General features: G+C 44.3%; 1 protein-coding gene across 3 annotated transcripts in view; it reads right to left on the bottom strand.

Annotated features, from left to right (window-relative positions):
* Cad74A (cadherin 74A) overlaps window positions 1–23,739 on the bottom strand; it is a 106,817-nt gene that overhangs the window by 7,014 nt on the left and 76,064 nt on the right. For all 3 annotated transcript variants that reach the window (XM_065441368.2, XM_065441369.2, XM_065441370.2), the window contains exons 35-40: window positions 21,013–21,105; window positions 8,573–8,705; window positions 3,929–4,053; window positions 3,490–3,521; window positions 1,875–1,905; window positions 174–203 (exon numbers count right to left, since the gene is read on the bottom strand). In XM_065441368.2, coding sequence (XP_065297440.1) covers window positions 174–203; window positions 1,875–1,905; window positions 3,490–3,521; window positions 3,929–4,053; window positions 8,573–8,705; window positions 21,013–21,105 — 444 coding nt within the window. The remainder of the gene's footprint in view (window positions 1–173; window positions 204–1,874; window positions 1,906–3,489; window positions 3,522–3,928; window positions 4,054–8,572; window positions 8,706–21,012; window positions 21,106–23,739) is intronic.

Genomic DNA, 23,739 nt, shown 5'->3' with positions numbered 1-23,739 from the left:
CCTGATACTAATGCAGCACACCACTAATGTAATATGCAACCATTCACAACATTGTAAGCAGTGAATAGCAAGAGAAGCACTGAAGTCAAAGAAAGTGTAAAATTTTGCTTGAATTCACGGGTTACCCACAATATGGGGATCAGTATATACAATAGTTTGTTCAGTTAACATACCTTGGGAGAGAAATCATGGACACTGCTGGACTGAAAAACAAGAACATGTCGTCAGCATGCAGCTGCATTCCCATAAAGTGGCACAACTGTGGTTGACATTTGACACAAAACTCGCACAATTTATCTTACACTGAGCTCCAAGTCTGCCACTGTTGCTTAGCACAACTGCAGGAAATTGCAAATTCTTCCTAGCGACCAATTGCCCTATTAACTGATTACGTTAAGGTTCTGTACGCTATATTGATGTTCCCATGCAGTGCGAAAAACATCTGCTGGAACTCACATGTATTTCACTGCATATTTTGCATACATGTTTCTCAAGACTGCTCCTAGGCACAGGGTTTTTAATGAATAGACATGATCTGAATACTGGCTGGCTTCAATTTTTCTATTACAATGTGAACCCTAGAGTTGTTAACTAGATAGTGTCTGTGACTCTTGCTTCATGATTCCATTCAACAGTGCTTGTCACATAGACTGTGGTCCCTCGCATCATGAATGGTGTGCTGCTGAAAATTGTGTCTCTTAATTTCTGCTGCACTGTGCTTTATATGTTCACTGAAACACCTGGCATAATAAAAGCAACATTCTGCTACTTTATAACTGTGATGATGCGTCACATTAATGCCACAAGCGCGCTATGCATAGCATGTGCAAAACACACCAGAAAACATGCCTACCAATGTAAAAGGTCACAGCCCTGCCTTCAGGGCGGCGACCATTTACATAGACCAGATTGGTAGTGATGCACTGTAGGTTTCAGCATGTAGAAAAGCACAACTTAAATAGCCAGCAAATTGCGATATGCACATGAAAACATACACACAACCTCTAAAGTTTCAAATTTCTTTCTTTTAATGCATTTTGTTACTCTCAGTTGTTTCATTAACAATCTACTTAAGTACGCTTCTAGGTGAAAACCATTCCTCATGACACATCACTTTGTCATATTCAAGAGCCTCACTCAACTATGCCCTGATGAAACTTGTAATATAACTAATTCCTATCAGGAGACTTAGTTGACTATATATGGATCATGTGTTCTGTTACTGTATTCACAAATACTGGCCTGATCTCCATCTTAAAAGGCCAGTGCAGCCCCAATTTATACTTGCATACATCATACAGAGGATGAAGATACTAAGAATGGGAGCCTGATCTATCTCTCGCTGCACTTTCCAGTGTTCCGGCTAATGTTTTTAGGTGAACAAGCTCAGATGCATACAACGTAAACTTTCTGATAAAAAAATAAAAGGTGTGATATATGAGTGGCAGCCCATCTCTATACAAGGCAACAAAACTTGCTGCTTGAAGCAAACACAGCACAAAGACTGTCTGCCTATCAGTCTAGCATACATATCTGCATATGTTCTTAAATATGCAAAATCAAATCAACATGACGACTTTTACAACCAAGGTGACACTAGGAGTAGTAAGATTTTTCCAAGTGCATTACAGCTGTGCGTCAAATGACACAGTACCATGCCAAAACAAGTGGGTATAGCATTAATGAGTAAAAATATGGACACTCAACGAACAGATGTTTCTGTTCTTCCTTATCATAGTTGATAGTAATTTATTATATGATCACACACCATGACGCACTCATTCACTCTACTTTGTGTCACGGTAATCTATACCTGAATTATGTTAACCCTTCCGACAGCTAAAAGTTTATATGATTATAAAAAATCGACTTACGTCTGCTCACAAAGTCGTCTAGGACCACGCTCTGAAAGAAAAAGTAAAATTATGACATGATAAACTTAAAAACATTCAAGTATAGATACACTCTATGCAATGCAACTTTATCAAAAACCAAGCACACATAGTTTTCTTTCCAAACACAGGGTTTTTCAACAATGAAATCCTTAAGAAAACATAGTAAGGTCTATTGCATGATAAATTGTATGCTACATGTGGGAATCTCGTTTAGGTAAATGGTTATACAAAATAAACAAACAAGAAATTGAATCAGTGACTACTGTACTTACTTGAAAATAGGTTAAACATGAATATAGGTTGACCCCTATATATCAAACTTGCCAAGTAATGAAAAAATTATGATTTAAACATAGACCGACCCACATCTTTTCAGAAAAACAAGAACTATGACCATGACAGACCTTTATTTACCGTAGGCTGGGTTACTAAATCTCGCTAGTCAATGCCACAAGCAGCATCCTCGTCTGAACTCCCTAAGAAGTTGTCCTCCTCAAATGCTTAGCAGGAACCCTCGGCAACCCAAACAAACTCATACTTGGTGTCATCAAGTACGTTGATATGCAGCATTTGTTAAAGCCAGTGTGAATAATCTCCAGACTGACTTTACAGCGGGCACGATGGAGGAATTCCATTGGCTCGGCACTGTTGCTAGGTTTGTTCCCGAAGAGAAGCCGAGATTCTTTGGTCATGAATATAGGTCAATAGCTTATTTTGGGAAACATTTCCAAAAAATAAAGGTAAACCTATATTTGAATAGATACGTAAGTTGGTCACTGAAACAGTTTTATTTATGGTACCGCATATGCATGGTTATATTGTAGAACTTCAAGTATTAGCGTAATGTTATAAAGATGTAATGTTGTTTTATAAGAGCATATCATTCTTTCATAAACTTTTTTTTCAAGTAGCTGCTTACTGAAGTGCTGCAGCTCATACAAAGGTGCAAATTATAAAGCAAAAAAAAGAAAAATGATAATAATAGCAAGTTCTTTCCCATCCCCTCTGGTTCTAGCACTGAAATTGTGGATGTCTAAGCACCACCTTTGATTTACATCTCATATGCCTAATTTTGCATGAAACCTTCTCTGTAGCTACAATGTCATGAATGAAACTGTATATGTGGTGCAAGTTGTTGCAGCTGGCCTTTATTATATGCACATGCAATAAGAATAGACAATATACAAGCCTGTAAGCTGCCTTTCGCACGGAGCTAACCTTCCATAACCAAGATGGCCACACTCCTGTTAGCAGTTAAAGTAGTAGTTAAATCTGGGACACACATATTGAAACTGTGGACGGTGCGGGGAACAGACAGTGACAGGAATGCTGTCATTGACCTGCATGTTAACATACTTCAATTACGATTCGAGCTCAAGGTCTGCAATCTTGGTTGCGTCAAAGAAGGTGTATAAAGAAGTGCACTTGCAGGTTTTGCATATAGTCTACTTCTGCTTACAAAGTGAATTCAGTATAATCAGTTTATAAGAAGAGCACTTGCACACAAAATTTTTAGTGTTGCTCTTCACCTTTTTACAATCACTTCGCTTTAAAAAAAATAACTAAAGAAAGAAGCAAAGTTACAGTTTCTTACGTTTGAGTTTTCTCTTGAGGTTAGTCTTGTAGCTGGAACAAAAAAAGATACGGCATTTTTAAACCAAACGCCTGTGCGGTAAAGCTGTGGCGCCTACTTCAGCACATACAAATAATGTAAGTAGACGTTAATACCAAGGAACAATTTCGCAACCGTACAGTGCAGCCCACAGTTAAAGGGGACAACAGCAATAGAGTACATGCATATTATTCTCTCAGGGAGGTCGGGAAGCCAACAGTTTTGTAGCAGGACTTGAAGCACATGATGCTGGCTCTTCCATGCATACCAGCACAATGTGTCAGCAGTGCTTCCACTGGCACTTGCAGCTGCAGTGCTTGCTCTCAAAGCATCAGCCGCATGACTGTCTTGCCTTTAAGGGTGGGCCGTACTGAACATGCGCCTTATAGAGACTGAAGTAAGTTGTGACCCATCAACTTACTTGGCACGAACAAAGCAGAGTATCACAGTTAAGATGAAGCCCATCACAGCAATGAGACAGGCTACAATCAGCACACATATTTCGGTCCACTTCATCTGGTAGGGGTTTCTTCCTGGTGTACACTTCTGAGCAGAGAGATGACAGAAAGCAAAACAAGGATGAGTTGCACAATGATTAAGAAAGGTTAAAGGGAATCAAATCAGTAAACTACAAAAGAATGAAAGAAAGAAAGCTTAGTGCTCATGTGCACCAAACATTTAGACTGCCCTCGATCAGGCACGCAAAGGGTCAATTTGTAAGCCTACCAGAACAGACAAGTGGCTGCATATAAAAGCTACAAAAGGAAAACAAAAATCAAGAATGACAGGGAGAAAAAAAATTCAGACATTTCCTTTTTTTCTCCTCAGTTCTTGCAGACTACTTTTTTTTTGCAGGTGCAGTAAATTTCTGATATTTCCAATAAAGATATACTTGCATATATGTGTAGAATGGTATTTTAAACAGTACAGGAAAGCAGCAAGGTTATTTTAGTGCTTCCTTTAGTGCTGTATTATAATGCTGACCTTTCTCCTTTCGATTGTATTCATCGTTCTCTATTACTTCATGGAAATTCTATAAAGAAAAAAAAAAGGAAAGGTAGCACACCCTGGTGTTTAGTTGTAGTTTATGCTAATGGCCTCTGTATGTGGATAGTAGCTTCATTTTAATAAATTTTACAACAGCCACATGGGAATCCGGAAGGGGAAGGGGGGCCAAGGGGGGCAGCTGCCTCCCCCCCTGGAATTTTAGGTTTTTTTTTTTTAATGCACTAGCAAAAGCTACAGCTTGATTAGCACACTCAGGTGTCCTGTATATGTGTATGAAATACCCTTCATGATTGCAAGCCAACTTTGCATATTACACACTACGACTAATCTTGCTGGTCTTGACACGGCAGTGAAAGATAGACTGCCTATGCTGGCTATTGCTCAAATTTGCTCAAATTTGCTAATTGCTCAAATGTGTTGATATCTGTACCAAGAAAAGTCTCTCATCAGGCTCACCAAGAAAATAATGTCGCGAGAGGAGCACTACCACATGGCAATATATATGCCCTATCTGGACTCTGTCACTGCTTCTTTGGCTCACCGCTTTTCTGAAAGAAATGCCAAGAGCTTCAAACTTGGCCAGCCGCATCCAGCAAAAATGAAGTATTTGAGCCGTGTTGAGTTTGCAGTCCTCACTGAAGAGATCCACGGCTCTTACTACATTGAAAACTTCAAGGAAGAGGGCATCTCTTGGTACTAGATGCCGTGCAGCAAAACTGTGGACTTCTCTGAAATAACTTACTACTGCTTCAGGCCTAGACATTCTTCCTCGCTATTGCAAAAGCCATTCAGGTAGCTCTGGCCTTGTCAGTGACCACCTGCACTGTCAAATGCTCCTTCAATAGAATGAGGAGAGTGAAAACCTGGCTACACTCAACAATGAAAAATGACAGGCTGGACGGCCTTTGTATGATGAGCGTGCGCCGAGAGCGTGTAACGAAAGTCAAGAATGAGTTTATCGCCTGTGTCATCATGCAATTTGCCTAGAAAAACCCGAGGCATCCGCTGCTGCTATTCAAGGAAGACTGACGGCGGTTACAAGCACACGCTGAGGGGGAAGGGGGCAGGAACATGCAGTTATCTGTTTTCTCCTCCTTGTGCACGTCCGTGCACAGGCCACACGCCATATTGATCTTAGAGGTAACCTCTCTGCAGCAAGCTGAAATGGATGGTGCCTTCAGGTGCATTTTGTTGTTCCCCCGCGTCTAGTGTTGGCAGTCACATTATCTCAAGTTTGCTCATGTTGTGACTGCAAGTTCATGGCCATCAAATGAGATCTGTTAATATTTGCCTGAGTGCGTGTGGAACCTATAAAACTACAAACCTTACTTCGTGTAGTCTTTGCTATCGCCATCAATGCTCCTTCTTTATAACAAAACTAACTTTCTCTCTCTCTTACTCTTTTTTTTTTTGCTCGGGACCAATATCTGCATCTTTTTACACTTTTGTTTTTAATTTGCGGGCCTCGGCTGCGGGTACTAAGCGCAATTATGGCGTCCAAGATTTACGGTGTCAAATGACACAACACACACAAATCTCGGATGCCGTGAGCCACATCGATGCATTGCTCTCGGTCTTATATGCACCGCACGCGCTGGTGCTCATACCTGCGCTATTATGGCCTGACCTTCTTGAGATTTGTTTATAAGTGCTTACTGACAAGATATTATCCACCCAGAATTCTCAGAGAAATTGTGAAGTTGTTTTTAATGCTGAAACTTTAGAACCTCAATTAACAAAATCCATGATTTACCGAAGTTTTTCACTGCAAGTACAACTTTGTTATATTGAGGTCTGACTGTAGTGCATTTCTGGTGCTACCCTACTGTCCCTACGCTCAACTCCGGCCAACGGATTGCCCCCCCCCCCCCTCCACAAAAAGTTCTGCGGATGCCCTTGAACAGCCACCATTTGACGCTGGGCATGCACATTATTCATTATCAGGAGCTCTTATGTGGGAGCATATAGCGTTAAATGTATTGAAATGCATGGCCTAGCCAGCATGTGTTCCTACTAAGAACACAAAATTTAGGAACAAGGAGACAGCTTGGAAAAAAGCACAAGACAGACAGCACTGGACAAGGATTAGAAGGAAATTCTTCACTGATCCGTACCAATGATAGATATGCTGCATTCTCAATGTGCAAATAGTGAGCTGATCCTGGAACATTTCTCAGGCATATTTACTACACTACATTACCTGCACGACTTTCCTTTCAGTCATACAAATTCATGTTTCCTAGCTTTGGTGCCGTTTAATTTACTTTCTTCAATTTACCAGTGGAAAATGAAAATCAAGAATGAAATTTTGTGCCAACCAACTCCCAACTTTATGCTCACATTTGTAGCTGAAGTACACATACGAATCATGAGGACAAGGCTTTGTTGAGCTTTAAGAAGCAAACTTTATAAGCTGTTTTTGTGTGTATGTCCTCTCTGTCTTGTCTGTCTGCACACATGCATATATGCATGTGTGAATGCGTGTGTATGTTTGTGTACGTGAATTTATGCAGAACCCCCTTGCACACTGAAAGAAATTACCGCTATCATACCAACTATACCAGCTCTATTTACAACAGTGCCACTACCAGTCAAATGCAAGAGAAAGCCAAGATGCAGAATTTCTTCAGCTAGAGCAATTGTGGCCATCTTGTTCATTTCATAAAGCGCAATCAGAAACAAATTGGCATTTAAGTTTGTCAGAGGGCTTCCTGTGAGGCATTTTTTACCCATTGTGAGCCGAGTTGATCACTTGATATTATTGGTACAGCTCACCACGACAAAGGCTTGTTCACTGTGGAAAGGAACCATTAAGAGAATCCCACACCTGGTAAATTCAGGCTTGTAACAGCAGTTATAAGAACAACAAAGCATTTAAAATCATGCAGACATCAGAAGCCGTGCATGTACATAAGATGCAAGAGTAAGAATGAACACTTACCGACACATACACTAAGCAACTATGCCCAACAGAAGCCAGTAACTTAGCTCTAAGCACTGCAAGCCTACAGAAGCCTACATCATTCATGCTTATTGTATGTACAACAGGTGAAGACATTTTATGTGTCACAAATGCACCTTGTGCCATGCGATGACATGGGTTTGTGCCCCACCTGCGGCCAGTTTTTTCATCGACTTTCATTCCCATTAATTTATCATTTCTTTTATTCAATTAATAAGTATGCATATAGTTTCCCCTATGCTGTCCTTGGTGTCATTGTTTGTTGGCTTTTTATGATATGACTAATAAAAATCATGCCCTCGGTTTCCTTTCTTCTTGTTCATTACACAGCGAGGCCTCGAATCCGGCAGCATTGATGCTATTCAGGCAGCATATGTGGGTTTATTAACCAGTTGCCTTCCCCCCAAAAAATCACGTGCATGTGATGCCTGCGACAAAAAAAGATGTCCTACATCTGCCGTCAAGGCCGTGAGCTGTAATGCTGGCTAACACTCCGAGGTTTAGTACTAGTAGATAAATATAAGTACCCCAGAAAGTGGATGGGACAATGGCACCACGGTAGCTCAATTGGCAAGAGCATAACATGTGTAATGTGAAGACGTGGGTTCGTGCCCCACCTGCGGCCAGTTGTTTTTTCATCCACCTTCATTTCCATTAATTTATCGTTTCTTTATTTGAATTATTAAGTAGATATAATTTCCCTTATGCTGTCCTTGGTGTCTTTGTTTGTTGGCTTCTTCTGAGAGTGCATCCTTGTAACATTGTCTAAGTGTGACCAAAAAACAGAGAGAGAAAAGATGCATTTTATGATGAAAAAGATGGATCCAAGGCAGTACTGGAGCTATAAGGGACACTCCAGTATGAGTGGCTCAAAATTAATTTTGACCACCAAAATCTTTTTAATGTGGGGTGCTTCTGCATTCTACCCCCATGGGAATGCATGCAGCTGCCGCGGTGGGAAATGAGCCCACAACTTCATGCTTAGCAACAGTCACTGAGTCGCCATAGCGTGTAACAAATCAGAATTAGTGCAACTGGTATGCCTGAATTATTCTTTTATCGAGGCTTGTCTCGATAAGGGCTTCTCCTGCTCACCTCAATTCCCACAATGCTGTAGTTGTGGTAGAGTGCCTGAACCTTCTGCGATGCTGACATGTCCAACATTTTGGCTACAATGTCGGGGCTCACCACTAGCCCATTTTCAAGCAACTGGAAGCAAGAGCTAGCACTGGATGGGAACAAAGAAAAGCAAAGCTAAGTAATGCAAACCAAATGTAACAAAAACCTGCACGTAATCACACCACACACTGACATGAAAACAGGATTTAGCAGCGCTATAAACTGGGCTACTTGCTGAAAAGAACAAGGTTTGAACTTCAATTTTTAACCTTACTTGCTCCTTACAAAATATCTAATCTGCAGCATAAGCAAGTACCTTCAATATACAAAAAAACAGGGAGTGGTGCCAGAAGGCAGTGTTCAAAGTCTGCTAACTAAACAGTGCTTGCATTAATATAAGCCTAGTCAGAGTCAAAAAAGGAAAAATGTGAACAGGAGCAAAGCAAATCCCAACAGCTGAAGCATGTCTGATTAGGTAACTCTAAAAAATGAGACACGTTTTAGTGCTCTAAACTGCCTTACGGAATGCGCTACATCAGTAATTAGTGTTCTGTTAGCTGAGCAATTGCATTTTCTCTATAGTTACAGAATGATAAAGTGCAACTTAGGTTAGCCCACAGCATTGCTTTGTTAGTGCTGGGCACAGATATTATATTAATTACTTGTGGTAAATTTCCTTAGTGTATCCTGATTGCATAATATAGTTGCAGTTATTGGGCACTACCACGGACTACCCATAACATGTTAAGAGAGCTTAATTTTAAGCCCACATAAGGTTGATACTAACAAACAACTGCAACACTCAGTAGTGTATACAATGTCACAGTAATCAGCCTCTTTTTCTTTTAAGTGTAATTCTTTCAGCTTCTAGTGTCTTTAGCTTTCTGCAGTTATGAAAGCCTAAAACAATCTAAAGTCCTTCAATAAATAAAAGCAGCATCCTTTGAAGATTGCCACCCCTGCCCTGGCTCTCCATGTATCTCGATCTTATTTATTTATTTGTTTATTTATTTATTTCAATATATCTTACAGGCCCAAAGGGCATTGAGTAAGGGGAGGTTTAGTTATTACAATGAAAGCACAAGCAAACTAGTAAGGAATAGAATTACAAAGCAAGTGAACATAGAAATGCAACGCAACAAAGTAAATTGCAAAATACAAAACAAGGTTCCAATGCAAGTGAAAAAAAAAACAATATGTTTACGAAATAAGCACTAAAAGAGCATTTGAGTGCAAGTGAAGAAGAAAATGCAACACATCACAAAATAAGCGAATTAGGAACTTAAAGAACTAATCCATGTCACAGCACTATTGCAAAAAATGTACCTCAAGCTTCTGACGAAACGCATTCAGGTTATTATCAGAGACAATATCATCTAGAAGATCATTCCACATGCGGATATGTTAAAAGTGTTCATGTTACCAAAGATGCACGTGAAGCTGAGGTGATTATGTAGCCTGTGTGACGTGAAAAGGTGTAACGAGGCTATTTTATTGCTGTAGATGTACAGTGATCCCTCATTATAATGAAGTCAGCGGACAGCGAAAAAAATTCGTTATAAGCGATAATTCGATATAAGCGATCACTCTAGAAAAGCTAAAGCAATTGAGCTTTAATTGTGCCACAACTGTGAGGAAGTCAAAATACAATGTATTCAGTGAAGCAAAACTTTATTCAGGTGCAAAAAAGGCAGTGATCTTTGGCTAGTTCAAACTTCTTACCAGGTGCGAGCAACCCCTGCTCTAATTTGACCAAGCACTGCACGTGACTGTTGTTGCCGCTCAAGCATTCAACCTTATTTTGCAGCAGGCGTAGGTACTCCCACATCTGCACCATAGTTGGCACTTCACGTGGATCTTCGTCCGCCAGCTCTTCGTACTAGTCAAGGCTACCAACAGTGTCAATTATCTCCGCATCTGTCGCTGGGTTACCATGGGAGCAGCAGCGTCAGCCATCGCGAATGTGTTGAGGTTGCCTTCTACCTCTTGGCCAGCAATTTTATGAACAGCTTCGTACAGATCGCTGCAAGTTCGGTCATCGTCAGGCTGGTAATCATCAGGGTCACTGACGATGCCACAGGGAAAAGCCAATGTGCGTAAAGCAATTGGCGACCTTCGAAGGTGAGAGTTCTTTCCATGAAAAGGTCACACCGTGTCGTTTCTTGAACCGCTCAAGCCAGCCATTGCTGCACTTGAAACCTTTATGGCCCATTTGGAGGGCGAGAGCTTCGGCTTTTGCAGTAAGTGCAGGTCCATGTATGGGGAGATTTGCACTCCTGGTGTTCTTCAACCACTCTAGAAGTGTACCTTCCACTTCAGGGTATTTCGAATCGCGATTCTTCTTTCTCTTTGCCGAGAAGCTCTTTTCAAGCCATCCAGCACAGCTTCCCTGTTTTTCAATACAGTTGATAAAGTAGTAGGTGGTATGCCGAATTCCTTCGCAATGTCAGTTTTCTGCCGGCCACCTTTTCCCACTTCTTTTATAAGCACAACTTACTGCTCCAAAGTCAGACACTTTCACACGGAGAGTGATGCAGCCATTTATCACTGTAGACCACAACAGCACACATGAAGCATGCCTAACGAAGCACTTCGAATAACACACCATCACATGGCCTGCAGCATGGATCTCTAAGCGCATGCACCGTTGGTGCCAAAGTGATTGAATACGGCGGGCAGTGCAGAGGGCAGAAGCTTCAAAATGTCGTCAGGGCACCTCACTTTTCTCGTCAGTGCACGCTGGTGATGGAGATGGTTGCAATGGTGGGCATGGCGTCGGCTTCACGTGTAGCAGAAGAAAGGCGATCGGGGTTGTGGAGACCAAGATGCAGGAACTGCAGAAGGGCACCCATTGGTGTAAGATTGTGCTTGGGAGGGCAGGCCAGAAAAGGGCAGCTTTGGAGGAGCAGCAACGTCGAAACTGGCAGCGAGGAGGCAAGGATTTGACATGAAGGCGAGTGAGAGAAGTGACTGGCATCCAAACGGCTTGCAGACTGGAGAGTGAATGAAGAAGGGAAGGCAGTGGCCGCTTTTTTAGGGGAAGTGCAGAGGTCACGAAAGACTACGAGAGTATCGCGCTGGAAAGCATCACAAATGCCGTGGCTCGAGTCTGAGGTTGTGTTTGTTGTGCTCAAAAAACAATTAGCCACTCATTGTGGGTACCCAGCACAATCACGAAAACTGAGCAGTTTTGCAGTAGAGGCTTTGCATGATCACTGGGCAATTTTTTCCCAAGGTGTGCAGCCGTGAAGTTTACAAAACGAAAGTTTTTCAGTGCACCATTGCCAACGACACTGTGCTAATTCTGCGGTTCGTGTGTCGGTATACCGTTGCTTCCGCGTGATTGATAAATGTCTAGGAACAAGATTCAATGACCCTACCACGCAGTTAGACTGTTTGTCTATTTGGATGGCGCGAATCGAGCATGACCAGCTCAAGAATCTTGTCAGGAAAACACCAGCTTGCATTGACCCGCCATGTTGACAGCCTGACTCGCCACTGAGAGTGCTCAGATTTTTTGTGTTTTCAGCAAGTTATCAGTCGATTTGCGCCGTCAAAAGTGCAACGTAGCTAGGGGCAGTGTTTTATTGCGATGCAGGCTGACTATGGCAAGTGGTGAGCAAATTTCTAGACCAGCTTCCCTAAAGTTGTCTTCCTGATTTGTTAATGTAGCTCCTTACGTCGAACAAGACGTTTATAATTGGAGGGACACTTCTTTTGTGCTTTCCGCCACGTTCCAGCACCAGAAATGCTCTTTAGAGCAGTAAAACTTTGCTCATCGACCGCACCCCATGGAATGCTGCAGCACAAGTCTGCCCACGACCTTTTGGCCACTTTTCAGGATCCAAGAGACCGCAGTTTTCCGGCATCGCAAAGTGCCAGAAAAACTTTACTTTCGTGTAGATTCTATCACGGAGGACACCAGCGATGTGACTGCGACTGAGATTAACTGTTCGGGCATGCTGCACATGGAAATTGACCATTCGCTCCGCAGTAAACAGGTGGGAGCACTCGGCACTCACTTGGTACCCGTTACTAAGCGGTCATCAGTCATGGGTTTGGTACTTTTGTGGCCTGTTCTGTATCTGCATGAGACTAATTCGTTGGTGGTACTAATTTGACACTGCATGCACAAAATGGTCAACACCGCTTGGCGGCGGTGATGCTACCGCTTGCCACTTCGCTCTAAGTGGGTCAGGCTGTTCGTGTACTTCGAGTAATGCGGCTTAAGATGCATGCATTTGGGTCAGGACTGGAAGAAATTTTGAATAAAGGGATATTTCGAGTTAAGTGATTTTGTTATAACGAGGGATTACTGTACTTGTGATCATATGCACAACTGGACGTTCCCGTATCTTGTGCCAAGTGCTGCATGTCTCCTCCTTCCTAATAATGTATAGTTGTCACATGACACAGCCATTCTTTATTTTTGTTTTTTTTTTCATGGAAAAAAGTTGTGTGTGCTTTCTGAAGGGGCTCTCTAGTGCCATCTGCCATAACTGCACGAGTGTGCGCCTGTGTACGCTGTGCATGATGCCCTCGTCCTAAGCGCACCAGCCAAGACAATGAGCTTCCTTGACTCTCCTGCTGCTTGCAATGAGCTGCCGAGCATACAGTTGCTGGAAATCCTTTAAAAAAAGCAAGAAGCCTTTTTTTTTTCTACCATCCAAGGCAACATGGAGCAAAGCATGAACAAACTGTGTCGCATTGGCGGCAGAAACATCAATGAACCATGAACCTTCCTCATGAACTGAATAGAAAGATTCTAAATTGCGGTTAATCCTCACTGCATGCTCTTCCCGTGGATAGCACATAGCTCATATCTTTGTATGCCATGTCGGTGCAGTTTATTTTGCTTAGAGCGAAGGTACTCGGCTCTCATTTTGGCAGAGAATAATCGAAGTGATATGGATAATTTCAAACTAGGTTTAGCCAAGCTTGTAGCTAAGTAGTGGATAGTATATTTGAACACTGATTCAGTTGTTAAGATATTCAACTGCATGCACGTGCACATAGAAAAATTACACGTCCTCTATTTCCCACTCGTGGACCACTTGACCTCTATATGTTCGCCTCATGTTAAGGTGAGTCCTTGTGCAGTACAATCAGCACATTGAGGGATATTCCCAACCCCACAGACCTACATGAGATGTTACCAGTGATGACAGCTCAGACAAAGAGGCATTTGTAAAATAAGATTTATCTGTCTCTCTCTCTCTCTCTGCATTCTATACACTTTCCTGCATAGCAACAGTTCAAGACTGGAATCAGAGTTGTGTGATAAAATTTTTTTGTAAACAGACTCCCACCCTCTTTACCCAGTGGGTAACAGAGCATGGGAATTCTCAGTGAAAAGCTGCATATTTACGTACGTGAACATGCTGCACAAGTTTTGTACCCACAGGGCTGCAAGGCCCAATGCCATTTATAGATGAAAATAACCAAGTGACATACACAAAACACAATGACTGCTATTATAAATAATATTGCTACATGCATATTGCGCGTTTCTTTTGAATGATGCCTGTGGGCGCCCCGACAAAGATGAACTGCTCCTTAGTCTCGAGCTGTCGGCTGAACTGGCCAGCGCTGCAGTTGCTTTTGTAAATATACTTTGTAAATAGTCTCTAACGTTCAATCCATGGTTCGTATAACATTTTGGTGGAGGTTGGCGTTCCCCGTCCTTGCCATGGAGCTCTGAAGTGGCTGCACCGTCCAGCTTTCCACCATGGCTCCCGGTGACAACACCTCGTCTGAATCTACACCTGTGGCTCCAACAACAATGTATGTCAAGGTTACCAACCCCCCCGACTCTGGCATATTCTCCAGACAAGATAATGTTGACGGTGACGCTCAGCATGTATGAGTGCATTAGCCAGAACAACCACTTGGACCCTACCATAATGCTCACAAATGCAACATATTCTACTTGGGCAGAACACCACATGTCTGGTGCCAGACTCACACGCACTAGCTGTCTAGCTAGGGTGCTGTCAAGGACAAGCATCGTGACCTCTTTGGAAACCCGACCGGTAGCCAACTGGCTGCAAGAAAAGAGCTTGCTATCAAGTGCAGGTCTTCCACTGAATCGTATGTCTCGTACACACAAGGCGTGCTTGCACTTTGTCGAAAGGACAACGAGAAAACAGCCAAGGTTGACAAAGTAGGCCACGTCCTCAAAAACATCTTGAACGATGTCTTCAATTTGTTGATCTACAACAATGTTTCTATCATCGATGTCATTGTCAAGGAATGCCGCTACTTCAAGCTGGCCAAAAGCCGTGGCGTCATTCCACAGTCCTCTCGTCTCCCGAACACAGCTGCGACATCACCCTACGTTGACCTTACCATTGCACCCCCTTCAACGAGAATGTGATGTGTATTGTTTGCCGCGACCTCGAAGCTGCAAGTCCAGCCCAATTTCATCCATGCCCGCCTGACCACACCCCTAACCAATCAGCACCAGTAATCTCCCTCATCCAGGCAGTTGTGGGGCAAGAATTTGCCAACCTCGGTTTTCTTGCTGCCTGCTCTGTCTCCCGACCTGACGTCAGACTGGTGCCGACAGCTGTGCCTAGCAACGACCTGTATTCTCTGCCCAGATTCCGCAACCCTGCTGAGTGGAGAACTAACAACAAGCCTATCTGTTTCTGTTGCCACCGAATTGGCCACGTAGCTCGCCACTGCTGCACCTCCTGGACGTTCCCGTATTCTAGCTACTTTCCCCCCTCTCCTCGGCCATATGCCAATCCTCGCCGCTACTCGCCTAGCCATATGTCTCCTACCTCTGACATTCCTGTAGATGACACTCGTCCCGTTTGCTCACCATAACCTCAATGCTGTCGGTCCTCTTTGCCCCAGGAACGCCGCTATTCATCACTGACCATTTATGAACCTTCCCGGATGGAAAACTAGACCATGCAGCTCCTGGGGGTGGTGCTGCATTATTTTCATCGTGCTGAAATCCTCCATTGATGCTCCCAACTAATCAGAACTTACTTGATGTTCACGTCAACAGTGTCCCTTTGATAGCGTTAATTGATACTGAAGCCCAGGTGTCCATAATGAGTGCCAACCTCCATCGTCGACTGAAGAAGGTTCTTACGCCTGCTACTACACAAGCCGTACGCGTCGTCAATGGCAACACTGTTGCCATCACTGGAATGTGTACTACCCATGTAAGCATCGCTGGCAGCCATGTTCCAGTTCTTGTTACAGTGCTGACCAACTGCCCCCACGACCTTATCCTCGGCCTAGACTTTCTTACGGTGCATTCTGCACTGTTCGATTGTTCTGCCGGTATCCTTTGCCTCGAACTTCCTCTTCTCCCGCATGTTCATGATGAACTTCCAAACAACTTTAGTACAACTGTCTTCATCCGCCTGCTGACTGAAGCTTTGACTTTCCTTGATTTGCTGCCTTCTTTCCCTGTGCCCAATGGTGATTATGTCATCACACCTGTTCCTGATGTGCTTTTGATGCGCTATATCACTGTGTCCCACTAAGTCATAACCGTTGCCGATAACCAGACATGCCTCCCCGTCATCGACTTTGGCCTGACAAGGCAAGTTTTGCACCAAGGCATATCGGTTGCCACGTTGCGTGCTATAGCAGATGACCATGTCACAACTTTTTCAGTAGGCGTCTGCTCCGATTTCTCAGCGTGTCCACAGGGTGCAATTTGCTTTGACACCACATTTAGTCCCATGATTCCTGAGGACTTATTGCCTGAACAAGTAGCAGCTCATGCTGCCTTTGGTTTCCTACTGTAACATCTTTAACCTCAATAATCGACAACTGAGTCATATTTCACTTGTTAAGCATCACATAAATACTGGTGATGCTAGTCCCATTCATTGCCGGCCATATCGAGTTTCTGCCTCAGAGCATAAGGTTATTCAAGATGAAGTGAACAAGATGCTTGCCAAAGGCATTGTTGAACCCTTGTCGAGCCCTTGGGTGTCACCTATTGTGCTTGTTGAGAAGAAAAATGGGACGTGGTGTTTTGAGTCGATTATCGTTACCTCAACCGAAGTACCAAAAAGGATGTCTACCCATTGCCTCGCATTGATGACGCCCTCGATTGTCTCAACGGTGCCAATTACTTTTCATCAATAGACCTTTGGTGTGGTTATTGGCACATTTCTGTGGATGAAAAGGACCAAGAGAAGACTGCATTCGTGATCCATGATGGTCTATATCAATTTAACGTTATGCCATTCAGTCTATACAATGCCCCAGCAACGTTCAAATGGTCAACATGCCTTTGCTACTTAGAGGACATTCTCGTGTTTTCCCCTACATTTGAGACACACCTTGTGCGTTTATCAGCTGTTCTTAAAGTCTTTCGCAAGGCTAGGCTCCAACTGAATTCATCGAAGTTTCACTTCAGTCACTGGCAGATTACAGTGCTGGGCGAACTCATCAACGCTTTCGGTATTCAACCAGACCGGGAGAAAATTTGTGCAGTTACGTTTTTTCCTGTACCTCATTCTGTCAAACACGTCCGAACTTTTGTAGGACTCTGCTCCTACTTCCTACGGTTTGTGAAAAATATCGCAGCAACTGCCCAACCACACTGATCTTCTAAAGAAGGATGTGCTTTTTACTAAAGCAACGAATGGGGCTAGTTGGTGAACGTTCATGATTATATTGTGCTTAGTGTTACACTGGTGACGAACATAAGGAACATGTATGTGTGTTCCTTATGCGCCACGTACGTCCTCGTCTTGTTCCTTATGCTCGTCAGTGTAACACTAAGCGCAATACAATCATGAAGGATGTGCTGTTTATGTGGGGTCCTGCTCAAGCTGCCGCTTTCCGTATCGATGCCAGTGGCCACGGGATCGGAGCCATATTAGCCAAAAGCTAACGAGGACAAGATCGTGTTATCGCCTAGGCTAGCTGCCTTCTCACAGCAACGGAGCGCAACTATTCGATTACAGAGCGCGAATGCCTGGCTCTCATCTGGGCTGTTTTTAAATTCCACCCCTATTTGTATGGCACATACTTCTCGGTAATCACGGACCATCACGCGCTTTGTTGGCTTTCCTCACTTAAGGATCCTGCCGGTCGGCTTGTTCGCTGGGCTCTATGGCTACAAGAATATTCCTATACGGTAGTGTACAACTCGTGCTACATCAAAACGCAGACTGTTTATCACGTTATCCAGTGGAGAAGTCACCCACCATCCCTGACGCCGATACCGATGCTTGCGTTTTCTCCGTTTCTCAAATGCTCCACGTCACCCATGAGCAATGCCAGGAGGCCACCTTGAGCACCATCATTGATCTCTTGAAATCTTTGCCTTCAGATTCGTCCCTTCACTTTTTTGTCCTCCGGGACGGTGTATTACACTGCCACAATGTTTGCCCCAATGGTCCTGCACTACTCCTGATCATTCTGAAGCACCTCTAGTCAGCTGATCTCCATGAAATTCACGACTTAACAACTGCCGGTCACCTCGGCGTCTCCTGCACTTACAACTGGGTTCGCCAACGCTTCTTTTGGCCAGCCCTTGCCTGCTCCATCCAGAAATACATTGTGGCATGTGAGAAATGCCAGTGCCGGAAAACACCATCGACACTCCCAGCCAGGGTTCCTTTACTTTCTTCAGACGAAGGACGAGTTCCTGACTCCTTATAGACAAGTCGGCACCAGTGTCAACTAACGCTGTCACCGGCTATCCATCCACCAAAACATCAATGTCGGCGCTCACAATTTCTTCGGTGTCGGGGTTTATCGGCTTCACGTCATTCTGCGGCGAGAGTGTCGGGGGCTTTTTGTTGTCTTGCGGTGGGCCTGCAACCTTACCCCCAGAGGTCGCCGCCTTCAGTTTCCCCGGCGTGGGCTGGGCGACCTTCGTCCTCGGAGGTCAGCAAAAGTACATCCAGTAGGGGAAGGCATCTGACGTGGAGGGGTTGGAGAGCGCGACCGACGGCCGAAATCGGACTGAACATGTGGCACAGATTTGTCATTCGGGTGCGCTATTGGAGGTCCCTGAAAAGCAGTTTCGTCGCGGCGTAGCATGGAGTTGTCATTTGCACGTCGACCATAGGACCACGGACGAAAAGGTCGAAATGATGTGTCGCGATGCCAGCAATGACGCGAAATGTGGCCGACGCCTCCGCAGTGAAAACAGAGTGGCCGCCTATCGATGGTGCGCCATGCGTCGGCTCTCCGAAATTGCGGCCGTCCCGTAGTGTCGTATTGCGGCGTTGAACAAGGCGCTATGAACGGCGGCTGGTGGTATGACTGTAGCTGCGTGACGGGTGCGCGCCTCAAAGCCTCCTCTTCAGCAGCGACCAAGGAGCGACTGTCGGAGGCTGGTGGTACGGCGGTGTGGTTGTAACGGGTGGTGGACATCGGACAGTGGCTGCATAGGTCATGGGACGCTGGTGATCTTGCAGATCGGCTGCCGGTAACACCTGCCTGATTTCGTCACGCACCACTCTGGCGATTGACGCTAAGGGCCTATCCACTGTCGGTGTCAGAATCTTTTGAATTTCTTCTCTGATGAGTTCTCTGATCAATTCCCGCAAGGGGTTCTGATACTCGTTAGTCACTGCGGTGGCATTGATTGTGGTGCTGGTGGACAGTCGATCGTACTGTCTGCATCTCTGATGAAGGGCCCGCTCAATAGCCGTATCCTCTTTGATAAAGTCAGCGTCGGTGACTGGTGGATTCCGCACAAGTCCCGCGAACAACTGCTCTTTTACACCTCGCATGAGGTAGCGCAACTTTCTTTCTTCAGTCATTGTCGGGTCGGCTCTACGAAAGAGGCGGGCCATGTCCTCGGCGAACATTGTTACCGACTCATTAGGTTGTTGTACCCGTAGCTCCATCATCTGCTGGGCACGGTCGCATCGTTCAGCACTCGCAAAAGTATCTGTGATTTTCTGACGAAAGTCATTCCATGTCTTTAGGCTAGCTTCGCGGTTTTCGTACCAAGTATGGCCGCTGTCGTCAAGGGTGAAATAGACGTGGGAGAGCTTTTGCTGCTCAGTCCACTGATTAATCTGTGCGACGTTTTCATATTTGTCAAGCCAGTCTTCAATGTCTTCGAAGACTGCTCCGCGATAGCGATCAGGAACCAGAGGATGCCGAACGGTTACTTGCTGTGGACTGGAAAACTGGCTGCTTTGGGGTGCTTGCGTTGGGCTGGTTTCAGCCATTGCGAGATGTGTGGAGCTCCTAGAGGGAGGTGGTTGGAGAGGGGAGAACTCCGGGGCAAGGCCTAGCAGTTGACGACTTAAGCGATGCACGGGTGTTGTAACTGGTGATAACGCGTTCGGGCTAGAGGAACGACTCCCAGAGAACTCCCGAGCATCAGGCGCGGTCAGTACCACGCACCTCCACCAGTGTCGCAATACAACGCGGACATTAGACAGGGAGACGTTCAAGAGCTGCAGGACAACTTGTTCAAATACAAAACAGGCCAAAGACACGTCTTCTTCGTCCTTGCCGAAATCCCCCTGACCCACTAGACGAAGTCCGTTAATGTCCCTATCATCGTTGTTGTCTGCGTAGAAGAATAGACGCGTCAATATTAAACTAAAACATTCAGTTCTCACATAATGGCTGTGCTCACAACCCTGTAAGTCAAAATAAAACATGAGGTATTTCAACACAGCCGTGAACGAACCTTCTTGACATTGCCAGCTAAACTTTGGAGTGGCCCTTTATCCCATCGTACTCAATTCTGCCATTTGCATCAAAGCAGACACAGCACATCTGGCATCAGCCAACAGTGCCAAGCACACTTGGCACATTGTTATGTATCCAAACACATATAATTGCACTGAATCCAAGCGCAATATATGCACAGGCACAAAGCAACAGATAACACATTGCTGCTACAGCTGACCCAACACAGCACAGCAGCTCTGCTTGTGGGGAGCTTCTATCCGCATAGCACTTATTTGTTATAAATAAACCATATCTGGCCAAAGGAGAGGCATGCACATGGTGTCTAGCGAGGCTGTGGCTCCATAAGCCCAAAATTTCAAGTAATTCTTTTATTAGGCAGTACAACAACAAAGACTTTTTCATTGCTTAATGATGAAATAAACTTCCCAGACATAATTTGCATGGAAAACAAATGAAATCACGATCAAACTGCAAGTGCCAAGCTAAAGAGAGAGAGAGAGAGCTCTTTTTGGAATTCGCAGAATTTTGCTGGCGTGTTTAAAGTCACCTACATGCTAATCTTTTTTTTCTTTCAAGCTGAAAGGTACCATTCAGTTCATGTAAGAGTATATGAGATTGTCTTCTATGCTGCAACAGTATTGGCAGCTCCAACATTGAGGCAGTAGCGAAGGGGAGTGATAAATGAGCCCTGAACAGCAGAGGGCCACAAAGATGTTGCTGCTCTCTCTCTTTCTTTTTTAAAATTTAACAACTTTAGGACAACTCACCTTTCAAAGTCCAGGCTTCCATCCTCTCGCGTTGAATATTGAGTGTCGTATATGTTGGCAGTCACAGCACTGGCAAGAGCGTGGTTTAAATCCCTACACAAAAGGACATGGAATTAAATTTCACAAGTTTCTGAAGCAAAGATGTCACAGCTTCGCTCGAACTGCTTAGCATCGATTGTGAAAGAAAGCCAGTAGACTGCGATATGAAGTAAGGATAGTAGTTTTATCGGCGTATAAACCTGTAAACATTCACTTACTAACTAAATTAACAAGCACGGTGTCAAACAAGCACGGTGTCATGTGCGCTAGTAAACATGAACAAGTCTCCCTCGATGAGTGCGCACACTCGCTGTGAAAATGCTGGAGTGAGAAAGTAGGGCAGCAGCAGTAAGCTAATTGACTTTCGTTGCTGTCTCTCGCTTCAACACGAACCAAGCGGCAAGTACAGAGCGCACACGAAGCTATTAGCCCTCGGTGTACCTAGACTCTGTACTCTTCGCAGATGGCTTTAGCCAAGATAGGGCCCAGGCGGCAGTGCGCTGCTGCACCATACACAGCCGCCACAGGAGTAGAAGGCCGACGCCGACAGCAGAAATGCGCCTGGAGTGTCCATATACATTGCTATCACAATAAGCACACGCATCCTAGGCAGCACGCTCAAAAGATAGAACTGGTTGCATCCACAAAAGCCACACTTATGCAGGGTAGAGATTCACAAAAAGGACAATACACACAATATGCCTTTGCTATAAATCTGCACAATGAAAGTGCTTGATTCAGGAAAAGGAGCATGGAGCTCTGCTTTGTGTAATGTGCGTACAACCTTCTTGTCGCAGTGTTTCCTTAAGAAAGCCTGTATTTTAACCCCTTAAGTGTTTTATTATTTTGCTTTTCTTTAATGGCTTATTTTCAAACTTCACTCCATTAAAAACCCTTCTAGAGCTTTTTCAACTAATTCACTTCACGAAAACCTCAATCTAACTCTTCAGTATGCAATATATATATGTACTTGTCATTGCCACAAATGGTACAGTTAGAAAAGAGGAAAAATGCTTCGCTTGAAATTCCCTTCGCTTGAAGAACTTCAAGATCTTCATAAGGTCACTCATAAGGTCTTGACTCAGACGATCTTCATAAGGTCACTCATCAACTAGTTGCTAGCAGGCATGGTGTCCCCCTGGCGTTTTCTGTGCCAAACAAGCTTGCTAAGCTGTGCTCCCATACTCGCGGTGACAGCAAGTGAGGATGCCAAATCAAGCACGGGATCTCTCACATCCCATGTTCCACCAGTGTGGTTTTTCATGTGGAAATATTTACATTGGGCAGACAAGGTGATGTATCAATTAGCGACTTAGGGAACATGAACAAAAAATAAATAATGCAGAAAAAGGTGCACATCTTGTTTCGCATTTTAATTCTTGCCGCAGTTGTAAACCGCAATTGGATGAGACTCAAATTCTCGGCAGAAGCACAAATGAACATGCACGGCTGGCCTTGGAGGCTTTCCAAATAAAGAAAAAAGCAGACGACTGTATCAGTGATACCACCTTGTCCCTGTACTCAGCTGAATATAATTTCTTGTGCGCATATCTTCGGTAAATGGCTCTAGTGTGACATGAGTATTTCTAAGTCTTTTGTTGCATACGCATGCGTGGTTGAATGGCTAAGGATATACATATGCGTTGTTGCAAGAAGAATAAATCAGTTGTTAGTCAGCGCCAGTGCTTGTCTCGTTTCTTTGTGGGTTGTCCTGGGTGTTAGCGCTGAATTTTTCACCTTGTAAACATTCATTTATCGTATTTACTCAAATTTAACGCACACTTTTTTCCCGATAAAACGGGTCCAAAAATTGTGTGCGCGTTAGAATCGAGTACAGCCCTAAATCTGCATTACTATATCGCCATCAGCATTTCAAAATGGCCGCCTCGTACGCGCCTTGAGCCTAGCTGCCGTAGCTTCCTCCATGTGCTGTAGTATGTGTGCTTAGGCAGTGCTTCCTTTGGCTTGGTTAGTGCACCGTCCGTCTTCCTGTTTTCTGCATTTGCTCTATCAGCATGGAAGTGCCGACTGCAAAGACATGCCGAGTTCTTCACGATGCCGCAATCAAAAGGAAAGCGATCACGTGTGCGGAGACGGACGGAAATCAGGCTGCATCATGGGCGTTCGGAGTTGCCGAATCTTGCGTGCAAGACTGCCACAAACAGGAGAGGCATTCTGCACCGGCGGCTGCTACGCACGGCGCTGCCGCACGAGCCCTATCTTGAAAGCGACCTGTGACGGAGACAAGAGTCTACACATCTAGGCGCACTGCGCTGTGTTCTCAGTGGCTTAGTTCGCGCTGAAGCGAGAGGCTGCACAAAAGTCAATTCCCTCGCTCCTGCTACCGCACTTCCTCCAGTGTTTTGAAAGCTTCGGTGGTCATTGAGTGAGAAGTGTTCATGTTCGCTTGGCGCGCATGACACCATGCTTGTTAATTTAGTCAGTAAGCGAATGTCTAAAAGTTTATATAACCAATAAAGCTACTATTCTTACTTTTTCTACAGCTGTCTACTAATTTGCTATCATAATCGATGCTTTGCCTTTTGGGCGAAACTGGGATTTTTTTATCTATTGCAACTTTAGTGCATTGGGAGTAAATCCTTGCTTTTTCCAAATGAGAGAAAGTTGTATTTCTGTATGAAAGAATGAGGTGCGCGGTACTGTAAAGGACTTATATCTTTTTTAGGT

This window comes from Dermacentor albipictus, chromosome 1 (genome assembly GCF_038994185.2).
Source record: "Dermacentor albipictus isolate Rhodes 1998 colony chromosome 1, USDA_Dalb.pri_finalv2, whole genome shotgun sequence".
Lineage (NCBI taxonomy): Eukaryota > Metazoa > Arthropoda > Arachnida > Ixodida > Ixodidae > Dermacentor > Dermacentor albipictus.
The sequence above is the reverse complement of the archived record's forward strand: the minus strand, read 5'-3'. Positions and strand labels throughout refer to the sequence as shown.